General features: G+C 35.7%; 1 protein-coding gene across 1 annotated transcript; it reads left to right on the top strand.

Moving 5' to 3' along the window:
- The first annotated feature begins 915 nt into the window (after positions 1-915).
- Positions 916-13883, top strand: ttf1.6 (transcription termination factor 1, tandem duplicate 6). Its single transcript, XM_067405775.1, has 9 exons — positions 916-1890; positions 2041-2226; positions 7564-7642; positions 7748-7872; positions 7973-8180; positions 8276-8362; positions 8464-8529; positions 11588-11673; positions 13699-13883. The coding sequence occupies exons 1-9, from the start codon at positions 1215-1217 to the stop codon at positions 13881-13883; spliced, it is 1698 nt and encodes a 565-aa protein (XP_067261876.1). The 5' UTR covers positions 916-1214.
- Positions 13884-14013: the final 130 nt, after the last annotated feature.

Here is a 14013-nt window from a genome sequence, read left to right on the forward strand (position 1 = left end):
GAGGATGTAAACAAAAAGAAAATAAATCTTCCATGAATATTTATTTTACTTTCTTTTAATTTGAAAATTAGTTTTGTGTGCACATTTTGTTTCATTTAGGTTTTTTATTATTATTATTATTTACCTATAGCTAGTTTGTATATCGGTTTTAGTCTCTTTTCTGTTTTTTGTTTTTTTTTGCCTTTCATATTTTAGCCTATATACAAAAACAACAACAACAAAACAACTCGCTAAAATTAAATGCTGTCTAAAAAAGTAGACAAAGTGATGCAATAAAGTGATGATGAAAGGTTAACTGGCTGTGAAAAGGTCATTGCACTTTTTTTTTTAGTTCAAATTGAAATTTCTACAATATGTAAATTATTCTACAATATATATTTCTAGAATGTCGAAACTCTGATTTAGCCAAGAGTTCCATGTCTGAAATGTCTGAAACTCTAATAAATTATTAAATGGTTATTTGTTAAATGGATATTTTGGATATTGGATATTTTGTACCTAATATAATTATGAAAAATCTATGTTTGACTTTACAATTTCACAATTACTCTAGTGAATAGGGAAAAATATAATTAGAGAAGGAATCAGCATAGAGTGGCTGTTTTTACTTCAATATCTACACATATGTGTATTACTGATGACATTTTATGGCATTTTATGACATTTTAAAACCGATGTAGACAGCATTTTGCACACACATCAGCAATATTGAGATAGAAGCAGGTACAGGATGCATTCGGAATAATACTATCCTATTCGTACATTTGTCATATCTTTAAATGGCAATTTTTTTAGTTTATGTGTTTGCTATCATATTTATAGGGAAGCTAACATGTTTGTAATGACTCTCCTGTCTGAAAGGTGGCACTATACCCGCTGTGTTACTGAGTGCACCTTGCAATCGGCGATAAAGAAGTAGAGGAGGAGGATTCCGCGTGGAAAACATTGCGCTAGAAGTTTTCTAGGCGTCGGTGAATTCGTTATATACTTATATATTGCTAAAAATATTTTCTCTAATCATCGAAGAATTTGCTGTATACTTACATATCTTTACTTTCTTCTTGTGATGGTTTCTTTAAATTTGATTCAAATCACATGTGTGGATGACGCGCGATACACGTGCAAGACTGTCCAGAGACATGGATTTTTGTGTTTGTGAAAAGCTAGTTTTTTTATATGTTTTCTGTGTCGTCATGATTTTTGTTTTTTAAAGAATGGATGAAAAGCAGTCAGATTTGCGTAATAACACAATTGGCCGCATTAATGAGGAAAAGGTGAAGAAGAAGAAGAAGAAGAGGAGGAAGAAGAGAAAGAAAAACATGAACTTGCATGAACTCACTGAAAGTTCAAAGGTGCAGACTGAGAAGCACAATGAAAAGAAGCAAAAGAAAAACATTGGAGAATTGGAGAATACAAGTCAGCAGACACCTAACGTTACAGGTAAAAAGAAAAAAAGAAAATTGAATGAAGGAGGCGAGATTGTCGTCTCTGGAGAGGCTTCAATGGATGGTGGTGTAACAAGCTTGCATCAAGTAAGGAACATGAAAGCACCCACAGGTTCAACTGAAGGGAAGCCTGCTAAATCAAAGAGAAAGAGAGCAAATGTTACCGAGACAAACTGTGATGACATGGCACAAGAAGAACAGTCTGTCATGACGCCAGAACCTGAGGAGGTCCCATACATGAGCAAGGAAAGTGGGTTTTCTGCCCTACCAACTGGGACTAAAAAGCATCACAAAAAGAAAAAGCTTTTGGAGGAACAACTAGTTGATACAAATCCTCTGAATGAACTGAAAGAATTTTGTCCTAAAATAGAATCCAGACAGCCGGATGAAATCAATAAAATGATCATTTATGACCTGCCAAGGTTCAGGGAATTCAAAAAGAAAGGTTGGCTGATTATATCAAATAACTATATAAAATATTGGACTAATATAACTAATTGGAGTAATGTTTTTGATTAGTTATATATATTTTATTAAACAATAAATGTATACTGTTCAAAAAGTAATGTTTTGCTTTTCACTCTTATGTCTGCAGGTGTCATGTTGAGACATGGAAGATTCTCTGATGCAGAAAATGAGAGGTTAAAACAAAATGTCGAAGATTTTATCGCTCTCACAGGAGTGAAAGATGCTACCAAGCTCTTTCATCCAAAAAGGTTCCCAGAAGAGAGACATGAATTGATAAAGTTGAAAAAGGTCTACAGGTTTTTTGAAAAGATTGGTGAGTCTCAGTGATCGCATTGGTTTTACTTCCTTTTCTGTAATTTATGTTTGATTTTTGTTTTTGAAAGTTCGAAGGTTATTATCCTTCTGCACTATTTACATTTTTTTTTAGACACAATCAAAGCCTTTTTTAGACTGTCAGTAAAAATCAAATTTTTGTGCATATCCATTTGGAATCCAATCATATTTAGCAAGTGTGAAAGCAAAAAAAAATCTCATGAAATTTTACTAATCCGTTTCAAGTTAAATTCATATGTGTTTTGAAATTCTATTCAAATCTCATCCTATTCAAAGCTGGGTACCACATGAGCCCACCAGTCACTGTTAGTCAGTCTGGTTCACACACCTCTTTGAATTTTGAGACCAGCAGAGACGGCAGCTTGGGATAAAGCCACGCATACTAGCTTCCTACGTTTCTGCCACTGGTTCGTTAGACATCAAGCGCCGCGGCTACGCATCGTCATATTATAAAACAACATTTTAAAACCCCTCCATTCTGCTGTTTTTGGTAAATGTCTACCAATGTAACGTCATTGCCATAGGAAGGGACACCATTTGTAGGGGTGTTGAACTACTCAATCCCTTCACGAAGAGCCCTTCCACAAGGCCGTTAGCAAAGGGTACATGCAATGGCCACTTCATGTGACCCAGTGAATACTCATGATTCATTCCTTTTAAAGCTAGATGGCAGGAGAGTTCGAGTTAACAAACCTAGCAATTCAAGCTGTTGCTGTTGTTTTTTTTTTGTTATATAGGCTATTTCACACATTTTTGTCATGTTATGTTTAAGTTTCATAAGTTAGAAATGTGTTAAGTAATGCATTGTCCAAAGATGAGATGGCAAGTTTTAAAGTTGAGAACAGAGAAATACCCTCACACACACTTAACATATTTTAAATTATTTATAGCCTAAATGTATATTTATTTGCAACAGCTATGTTAACAGCAATAGTAAGACATTTCGTAAAAAACAATTAGCTGATGGACACTGTGCTGCGTTTTCATGGGAACATCCCAATTGAACATAATGAAGAAATTCGTTGCTCCCTTCCCCAAGTTCATTCCAAATGGCTACATCATGGCACACAAGTGCCCTGCTCCCTCAAATGAGGGCTCTGCCCTTGGAAGGGTGTAGGGCATAGGGATTTTCCCTTCTGTTTGCAACTTGCCCACAGTTCAGTTCATGTAGCTCTTTTCTAATGAGCTGATAATCTGAATCAGGTGTGCTAAATAAAGAAGACTTTTAAAGGTTGCATCCTTCGAAGGATCAGGAGTTATTAAATGGGACAGTCTAGCCTATGGATGACTGTTCTTGTCGCCTAGCAACTATACAGCTGCCGTTGACAAGCGGGCAGTAATGTTTGTACTGGATTTTTTTTTTTTTTTTTTTAAAGTTATATTCAACTGCCAAAAAGCAAAACGGGGTTCAACACCTGTCTAAATATGTTCACCTTGGTCCATTTATGTACATAATAAATAGTATAAACTGTATAAAATCACATCTTGGTAAGATCTGTCAAAATTTGAAGTGCTTTATATATATTTGTATCATTAGTTACATTAAGATTAAATCCTGTCATCACAGGCGCACAATGAATTCTGGGATAGGCTAGGCAGTGAAGGATCCATCCATTATATCCTTCATTGCCCGTGAAGCCTTCGAATTGGGACAGCCTTCGTCGTGCTGAAGTGACTTAATCAGCCTTTGAATGCGGCCTTCGAAGGATGCAGGCTCTGAATTGGGGCGCAGCTAAAATGTGCAGAGGGGTGGGTCGCCGGAGTTGAGAACCACTGCAATACACAGTGTGAATAGTCAATCATTTAGATCCAATTCCGTTCCATTATTTTTGTATCCAATTTGGATACAAAAATAATATGATTTGGAGTGACGGTATGATAGTAGTTTACCAACTACTGGAGGCACACAAACACTGCACATTTGGGGTGCTTCCCTGCAAGTTTAACTTCTGCAAGTTTCACTCAGTGGTGTCAATTCACTAAAAGTCAAGTTATGGCAAATTTTTATGATGTCATTCAATCTTACAATATCATGTGATGATATGAATATCAAATAAGTGTAGAATGACAGAAGAGAAAGATAAAACTGCAGCAAAACATTGACCAACAGTATCGGCCAAATGAAAAATCAGAATAATGACATGGCAAATTAATAGGTAATAGGCAGCTGCTGATATTTGAATGAATTAAAAAAAAAAGTTACCACTTACCTTAGGGCCATGATACACCAAGCCAATGGTAAGCTGTCGGTGAGCATTTGTTGTGCTTGTTTTGAGGTGTGTTCCACACGTCAGTGGCAGTTCACCCAGTCAGCATTTTGAATCGGCAACGGGGCCGTTGGAGAGAGAGATTGCTCTGATTGACTGTTCAGTTTAGCGAACAAGTCCGTGTATGAGAATAAAAAAAGAAAATATAATATAAGCGAGCAAAGAAGTCAAGACAGCACAGACAGAATGCTGTTCTCATATCATGTTATCTTACCTGAGCATTCCAAGGTGCAAATATTCTAGGGCTGGTGAAATAAATAAATGCATCACAATTCGGATAGATTCTGAGATTTTCCCGAATGTATCACCATTCTCGGTCTAATCGATTAATCAAACAGTAGATGCCGCTCTCGGCTAGTTTTTAACCACCCATTCAGATGCTTACAAAGAAGAGTGTTCTTGCATTTGGCTGAGTGTGAGAATGTACTTGCACCTCCGAATGCATTTATGACGTGAGATTAACATAAACACTACTACTGCAAACACCCTTTATGAATGATTATTTTAGACTTTTAGAAGGTTAAGTGGTGTGTGAAAGGAATTGGAAGCAAGCGGAGAATGGCTGTTTCTGAAGCACGCAGTGCCATCTGCTGTTAAAGGTGCCGTAGAACATTTCTAAGGTGTCCCCTGAATGTGTCTGTGAAGTTTCAGCTCAAAATACCCCATAGATTTCTTTATAATTTTTTTTTTAGGGCGTCATTAAACATGAGCCGATTTAGGCTGCGGCCCCTTTAAATGCTCACGCTCCCTGCCCACGGAGCTCGCGCTTGCCTTTAACAGCATAATAGTTCACACAGCTAATATAACCCTCAAAATTGTTCTTTACAAAGTGTTCATCATGTAGCATGTCTAATCGCGTAAGTATGGTATTTATTTGGATGTTTACATTTGATTCTGAATGAGTTTGATAGTGCTCCGTGGCTAAAGCTAACATTACACACTGTTGGAGAGATTTATAAAGAATGAAGTTGTGTTTATGCATTATACAGACTGCAAGTGTTTAATAATGAAAATAACGACGGCTCTTGTCTCTGTGAATACAGTAAGAAACGATGGTAACTTTAACCACATTTAATCGTACATTAGCAACATGCTAACGAAACATTTAGAAAGAATTTAAAAATATCACTAAAAATATCATGTTATCATGGATCATGTCAGTTATTATTGCTCCATCTGCCATTTTTCGCTGTTGTCCTTGCTTGCTTACCTAGTCTGATGATTGAGCTGTGCACATCCAGACATCCTGCCCTTGTCTAATGCTTGAACATGAGCTGGCATATGCAAATATTGGGGGCGTACACCCCGATTGTTACATAACAGTCTGTGTTATGTTGAGATTTGCCTGTTCTTCGGAGGTCTTTTAAACAAATGAGATTTATATAAGAAGGAGAAAACAATGGTGTTTGAGACTCACTGTATGTCATTTCCATGTACTGAACTCTTGTTATTTAACTATGCCAAGGTAAATTCAATTTTTAATTCTAGGGCACCTTTAAAAACTTGATTTTGAAAGAGAATCGCGATGCATTTAGAAAATCTCAGAATCAATCCACAATCATTTCTCAATTGCATTTCTTAATACATTGATTTATTGTTCCAGTCCTGGAATATTCTTCTCATAACAATATTAGCTGCCAATGGAATAAAGAAAGTGATCAGCATGATTGAAAGGTATTGCCTTTAACCTGCTTTATTTACCCACAAAAATTGAAATTCAGTAATTATTTACTCAACTTGACTTTGTTGCCTTAGTTTCTTCTTCTTCCTTTTTTTTTTTTTTTTTTTTTTTTTAAAGTATGCAACTGTGTCATAAAATAATCCTATCTAATTTATTCTGTATTCCAAGTGTTATGAAGGTATAAAGTAGGGTTTTATTATGTGAAAAATGAAAATCTTTACTTCGGCTGCTGTCTTGTTCATTCATTTGAGTGCCAGCTTGCACTAGTGCACCCAAGAAAAGCACACAAGTGCATCAGTTTGAGATATCAGTTATAATTAATAAAACTTACACTGTTTTCACTTCAAGCAAACGCATGTATGACAGTTGACTGGAAGCGATGCATACATACATGAACTAGTCTGGTATGGATTACCATTGTTTTGCATGGTTTTTGAATCTGCAACTTTGAGGGATCGGTCTACTTGCATTTTCTAGACTTACAGAGGTTTATTTTTCTAATAATGTTTGTGTTCAACTAAAGAAAGACATATCTGTTGGGGTGGGCATTATGACCAAAATTTTATGTTATGCAGAAAGTCCTGGCAATAAGAATTTCAAATGGCCCAAGAAGGCTCATCCCCTTTTGCCCCTGTCAATGAACAACTCGTGCTGAGCACTCTTGTAATTTTCTATCTGGATGCATCTTCTTTCAATTTTGTGTGAGTTTGCTTTGCAAGAGGATTATATCTGTCTGCTTCATAATTGCTTCATATGTTATTAACCGCTCCGGTGTAGACACAGCTACTTATCTTGCGAGCGCCGCTTGTATTAGGTTTATGACAGTACCGGCATTGATGCTGTGTCAGACATCAATACTGTAATGGAGACACTGCAATACCGAGATGCCGGTAAGCTGGAACAGGTCCCCCGTTCACTACCATTATAAAGCTTGGTAGAGCCAGGATATTTTGTCTGAAAGAAGATAGTCATATACACCTAGGTTGGCTTGAGGGTGAGTAAATCATGGGATAATTTTCATTTTTGGGTATCCCTTTAAGCGAATATTCACATAGCCGTGAGAGACGGCTATGTGTGTGTGCTTTAGTTGAGAGCGCACTGTCTGAAAAGAGCGTAGAAAAACAAGTATTGTCAGGATTTTAAAATGTTGATATGAACTTGGTACCAAAGTATCGGTTCTCATGACATCCCTGTTTACCGGTATGTTGCCCACCCCTATACATCTGGCATAGCATGAGTAAATGATGAGAGAATTTTTGTTTGTTTGATGTCCCATTAACTTGTCACATTTGAGTACATATTGAACATAATAAGAAACCACTGAAAATGTGTAATTTTTGTTGCTTAAAGAATCTGTTCTTTTTCACAGCGGAAGGAATTCCCAGGCCTTGTCATGATGTTTTTGGCCGTGGAAGGAAGGTTTTTGACGGTACAAACTATAAAGGAAGGTAAATTCATTTTAAAATGTCATATATTTGATTTGAGAAATTTGAACTGCTATGCTTTTAATTTAGTTCTGTTACAAACCATGTTTTTTTCCTTTTTCTCAAAAGGTTTTCAGAAGAAGAAATCAAATCATTGCTCAAGTATCACTCATTACATGGCAGTAACTGGCAAAAGATTTCTGAGCTGACTGGTCGAAGTTCTTACTCTCTTGAGAAACGCTTTTCCCAAATTAGTACTGTTCTAAATTATCAAGCCTCTTTTCAAAATTTCCAAATATATAAATTCCAGGTTTAATGATGGTTGGTCATTTTGTTTATGATCTCATCATACAGCTAAAAAAACTGGACCATGGTCCATGAAGGAGGAGCAGAGACTTTTGAGGGCTGTGCGAGACCATATTGTAACAGTGCTGAAATCAGAGTCTCCTAATAACACAACACCAAAACGAGTCAGTAGAGAAATGCTCTACCAAAAATTGCCCTGGTACAATATTACTCTGAAGGTTAAAACCCGAAATTGGACCAAATGCAGAGAGAAATGGTGAGAGAGTAATTTAAAACACTTTTATATTAAATGGTGGCACGTTTTATGCTATTCTATAATAATGTTTTTGAATTTTCACCTTCACCCTTAAGGTTGTCCATGCTCGCTGTACGGATGTCCTCAGGGACTTTATGTAGGGGAAGGAAAGCTCAGGAGGCCAAAATCAGACTCATTAAAGCGTAAGAGATCTTGTTTTTGCATGCTTGCTTAGCTTGTGTTACTCTGAAATGTTTTTCTTTCTTTGGCTTTTACTTTAAAAAAAAATCATCTATTCACACAGAATGTATCAACTGCAAGTGGAGGATGTTACGGATGTCGACTGGGATGATCTCACGACTGTATTCGGGTGAGGATTATTTGCAGTTGAGGTGGAGCGAAATGGATCTTATCACTTTTTTTTTCATATTGGTTTGTAAGAATTTTTTTCAATGCTCTATTTAAAAAATATAACCTTTCAAGGGGGGAAAAACAAAAGAAAAAAGAATGACAGCATTTAGGCAAAAGTAAGGGTTGAGCAATATAACCAAAATCTTATTTCGCGATTTATCATTTTATTTAATGAAAATAAGACAAACAGTAGAGCAATTAATACATTTATCATGTACAGTATATTTTGAAGTAAGAAATACATTATGTATTTCAAGAAAGAAATTTAATAATAAGTTGTAAAATTAAAACACTACATAATTTCTACTGTATGAATTAAATATACATTGATACATTGAAGCTACAAAAGTTATTTTTGAAAAGTAATTTCTTTTTCTTTTGTTTGATTAACATTAATGACACAGCAGCAGGTTTATTAAGCTGCTGTCACTTCAAGAGATGCAGAGATATATTTGACATTATATTTGACTTTTGTATTCAACAATTTAAACGCAATAAGATGCAAAAGAAATAGTGCAATTTTTATTTTCAGAACTTTCATGATAATAAAGAACTGACATGTCGTGTGAGCATAACTGCAATAGGGCCTTTTCGTGTCAACCCAATCAGAGGTCCCTAGCTCAAATTTTTAATTTTGTTAATTTTTTTTTTCTGCCATGGATAAATATTTACTGAGTAATCCACTATTTTGTAGAGGAGGGTCAAAATGACAATTTTCATGTAAAATTTAAAGCCAAATTACAGTGGGAGAAAATTACTTGAGAAACATAGATAAGTAACATTAGGTCTATTAGTAAATTCTGTTGTCTTTAGCAATAGAACATTTCTTTCCAAATCTCGTCTAAAAATTGTCATTCTCACACCCCTCCACAAAATAATTGATTGCAAAATATTATATATTCATTCGTTGCATTTTTTTGGCTTTCATCACTATTAAAAGTGCCCTAGAACACTATTTCACAAGATGTAATATAAGTCTCTGGTGTCCCCAGAATGTGTCTGTGAAGTTTGAGCTCAAAATTTTTTTATTATTCCATGTTTTAACTACCTATTTTGGGGTGGGATTAAAAATGCTCTGATTTGGTGTGTGTACACCTTTAAATGCTCATGCTCCCCGCCCCCAAGCTCGCGACTGCACTAAACATTGCATGAACAATACTGAAGTTCACAATATAACACTCAAAATGGATCTTTACAAACTGTTTGTGATGCCGCATATTGGATCACATAAGTATGGCATATTGTGGATGTTTACATTTTATTTCTCAATGAGTTTGATAATGCTGCATAGCTAAAGTGACACTGTTTGAGAGATTTATAAAGAATTCAGATGTGTTTACAGACTACAAGCGTTTTCGGGTTAAAAATAAAAATAACGACATGGCTCTGGTCTCTATGAATACAGTAATAAACGATGGTAACTTTAACCACATTTAACAGTACATTAGCAACATGCTAACAAAACATTTAGAAAGACAGTTTACAAATATCACTAAATATCATGCATCATGAACAGTTATTATCGATCCATCTGCCATTTTCGCTGTTGTCATTGCTTGCATGCTTCACAATACCTGCAGAACTTCTGATGATTCGGCTGTGCAGCTCCAGATGTTAATACTGGCTTGTCTAATGCTTAGAACATGGGCTGGCATATGCAAAAGCTAGGGGCGTACATATTAATAATCCCGACTGTTGTGTCAGTCAGTGTTATGTTGAGATTCACCTGTTTTTCTGTGGTGTGTTTTTTACGCACAAGATTTACATATGAAAGAGGAAACAATGGTGTTTGAGACTCACTGTATCATTCAACTATGCCAAGATAAATTCAATTTTAAATTCTAGGGCACCTTTAACGTTTGTCTTTATTCAGAACATTAAAGGGTTAGTTCATCCAAAAATAAAAATTCTTTCATCATTTACTCACCCTCGTGTCATTCGAAACCACTTAAGACTTTCGTTCCATCTTCAGAACACAAATGATGATTATTTTTTATGTCTCTCCATTGACAGTCTTTGCAGCTACTACTTTGATTCTTAAAAATGTTCATAAAGAGATTGTAAAACTAATCCATATGAATTGAGCAGTTTATTCAAAAAAGAGGCATGATCACTTTATATGAACAGATTTAATTTAGGCTTTTATTCACACATAAACATTCATGCTTGACGTGCGAGAACCAATGAAGTTCATTCTCATATGGTCAACAGCACGTTTGAGCTTCTGCAAGAACCAATGAGGTTTATTCTCGTGCATCAAGCATGTACAGTTGAGCTTCTGTTTATGTTTGTTGATCAATGTTTATATGTGAATAAAAGCCTAAAATTAAATATTCCTTTTATAACGCAAATGTCTAATAAGAAAATTTAGACTAATCCGCTCAATTTATATGGATTAGGTTTACCATCTCTCTATGAACTAACCCTTTAACAAAATCCAAATTTGATTTGACACCGAATGACCAAATAAAGATGACAATAAAAAAAATAAATAAAATAAAAAGCAGCCATAGACCTGCAACTGATCAAGAAGACATTTTAACTTTTTTTTTAACCACAATTTAATTTGAATGCATCTATATGATCGTAATTATAAATTTAACACTGTAATATTTATTTTGTAAAAAACCATTAATCATTACAAGGTCTCATGTTTGACCTTTTATTTTTTTATTTTACAATTTTTGTCTGTAGTTTGGTATAACTATGTATATAACTGATATGAGAACCAATTCAGTGAAGACCCAGATTAATTTGAAACTGTAGTGTTTGAAAATTAGAAGCTTTTCAAACAATCATAGATACCCGAGGTGAGATTGCTAGATCTAGAATATGGAAAGAATATCCTCTAAGGAGTTAATTAAGTTTGGGTAAATGGCATATGAGTGCAATTACACAGGTTACATTCAGGTTCCCAGAAAGTAAGTGGAATAATGCCCCTGCTTGTTCAAGCATGATGATGATGCTGCAGGTGTAAACAAGCTTAGTGTCACATCTTTGTCCTCTGTGTCTCATAGGGATGTTCCTCCAGCACATGTGCAAGCAACGTGGCACAAACTTAAAGTTTGCTATGTGCCAGAGTGGAAGACCAAGTGTTTTGGAGGTTAGTGCTTTACACTATGGCTGCATTTACACTGCAAGTCTTAATGCACAGATCCGATCTTTTGACCATATCCGATTTTTTTTTTTTTTTGGCCAGTGTGTTTACATTCACTTTAGACGTGACTGGTATCTGATATCTGTTTACGTTAATTGCCGTCCAAAATGATTGTCATTGATTGCTTTGCATGCACATGGTAGACCCTCGGGTTTTGAATGCCCATGCTATTAAAATTATTTATATATTTCACGTCGGGTGGTCATGATTACCTGCCAGAATGGAAAGTTAACAGCTATCAGTATCATGGATGTTTTACAATGCTAAATCTGACTGAACAAATAGACTGGAAAATAAAGGTAATTTGCGTTTGTTATTTTATCTGCAGTCGTTAAATATATAGTTCTCAAGGTAAATAAAGTAGCCGGTAAGATTACATTTATTTGAATGAATGATAACAAGAGAGCGAGTGAAGAAGAGAGTGCACACGAGAGAGAGAGTAGCCTACCCAGTGAAGCTTTTGTTTATTAAAATAAAAAAACACACGGCGGTCTCTTTTAAATTACCCGGGCAGAGGTCTGTGTGTGTGATTTCTTTCAAGGAAAAAACAGATAAAGTTTCTACCTCAGTAATTAAGCAGCATTTTTTTTTTTTTTTTTTTTTTTTTTTTAAAGTGTGAGTGCATACAAGCACATCTGCTTCATAATACAACATATAAGATACCTTTAAGTAAGCAAATGTGTTGCCTTCACCTTGTGGTGGCTTGGAATTCCAATAGGAATCGGATATGAGTGTTTAGACGTAGGTTGCATGTCCAGATATTGGATATGCATCTGATTTAAAACCACATTTGGAATTGGCACAGTTCGGATGCGAAAACATTGGATCTCGTGCAGATTTTTGTGTTTCCACATGTGCAATATATTCTGATCTATGTCAAATGTGAGCAAAACATCAACAAAAAAAAATTTGTGCCAGTGTAAATGCGAAAAGTATTGGGACACCCCTCCAAATCATTGAATTCAGGTGTTCCAGTCACTTCCATGGCCAAAGGTGTATAAAATCAAGCACCTAGGCATGCAGACTGTTTCTACAAACATTTGTGAAAGAATGGGCTGTCTCAGGAGCTCACTAAATTCAAACGTGGTACCATGATAGGTTGTCACCTGTGTAATAAATCCATTCATGAAATTTCTTCACTACTTAATATTCCACGGTCAGCTGTTAGTGGTATCACAAAGTGGAAGCAATTGGGAACAACAGCAACTCAGCTACAACTCAGTTGTAGGCCATGTAAAATCACAGAGCGGTGTCGGTGCACAGTGCGCAGAAGTCGCCAACTTGCAGAGTCAATAGCTACAGACCTCCATACTTTGTGTGGCCTTCAGATTAGCACAAGAACACTGTGTAGAGAGCTTCATGCTCCCAACTTTGTGGGAACAGTTTGGAGATGGCCCCTTTATGTTCCAACATGACTGTGCACCAGTGTACAAAGCAAGGTCCATAAAGACATGGTTGAGCAAGTTTGGTGTGGAGGAACTTGACTGGCCTGACCTCAACCTGATAGAACACCTGAAGAGTTGAAGCTGTTATGGCTACAAAGGGTGGGTCAACTCCATATTAAACCCTACAGATTAAGAATGGGATGTCATTAAAGTTCATGTGCACGTAAATCCAGGCGTCCCAAAACTTTTGGCATTATAGTGATTATTCCACATTATTGCTGAATTTAGCTTCATACCGTATAGATTATAGAACAAGTTGTAGCTTCAACACTGTTCTCCATAGTGTACTTTTAAAGATGGCTTCTTAAAAAAATTAACAAGGCTATGTTGTCTCTCAAAACTATTTACTTGGATTACTTTAATGTAAAGTTTAAAAATTTGACTCTAGATCAGAGACATGAACATGTCTGGTGTACACTAAAAATATTTTTTGATGTAAAAAGGTTTTAGGTAATGCAGTGATTAGAGTATGAATTTTCTACTGAATGTCTTTTAATGTATGTCATGTCTATGATGTTTCTTCCAGACATTGTTGACTTCCTCTATGAGAAAGTCTTGCCAGTCCTGGAGAAAGATTGTGAAGACCTTGATGACAATGAACTGAAGGTTGACCAGAAGCAGAGCTTCCTTCTTTCTGACATTTTTTCTGACATTAATGAGGATGATTGCAGTGACAGTGATGCAGAGAGTGGCCAGAAAGAGGACACTTGAACTGATTACTTGTACTGGATAATTAGACCTTAAAAATGATTATTTTAAATCATCATGCTAAAAATTCCACCACTGTAGAGAAAAAAGGACATGTTTAAGATGTTTGATAGTTTTTACTTTTCTGTTCATA

The sequence above is a fragment of the Chanodichthys erythropterus genome, chromosome 13 (assembly GCF_024489055.1).
Source record: "Chanodichthys erythropterus isolate Z2021 chromosome 13, ASM2448905v1, whole genome shotgun sequence".
NCBI classification, from domain to species: domain Eukaryota; kingdom Metazoa; phylum Chordata; class Actinopteri; order Cypriniformes; family Xenocyprididae; genus Chanodichthys; species Chanodichthys erythropterus.

Coding starts and splice junctions, on each gene's coding strand:
- ttf1.6 (XM_067405775.1), top strand. CDS start 1,215: ATGGATGAAAAGCAGTCAGATTTGCGTAATAACACAATTGGCCGCATT. Junction 7,873..7,972: donor GAAACGCTTTTCCCAAATTA/GTACTGTTCTAA, acceptor CTCATCATACAG/CTAAAAAAACTGGACCATGG. Junction 11,674..13,698: donor GAAGACCAAGTGTTTTGGAG/GTTAGTGCTTTA, acceptor TGTTTCTTCCAG/ACATTGTTGACTTCCTCTAT.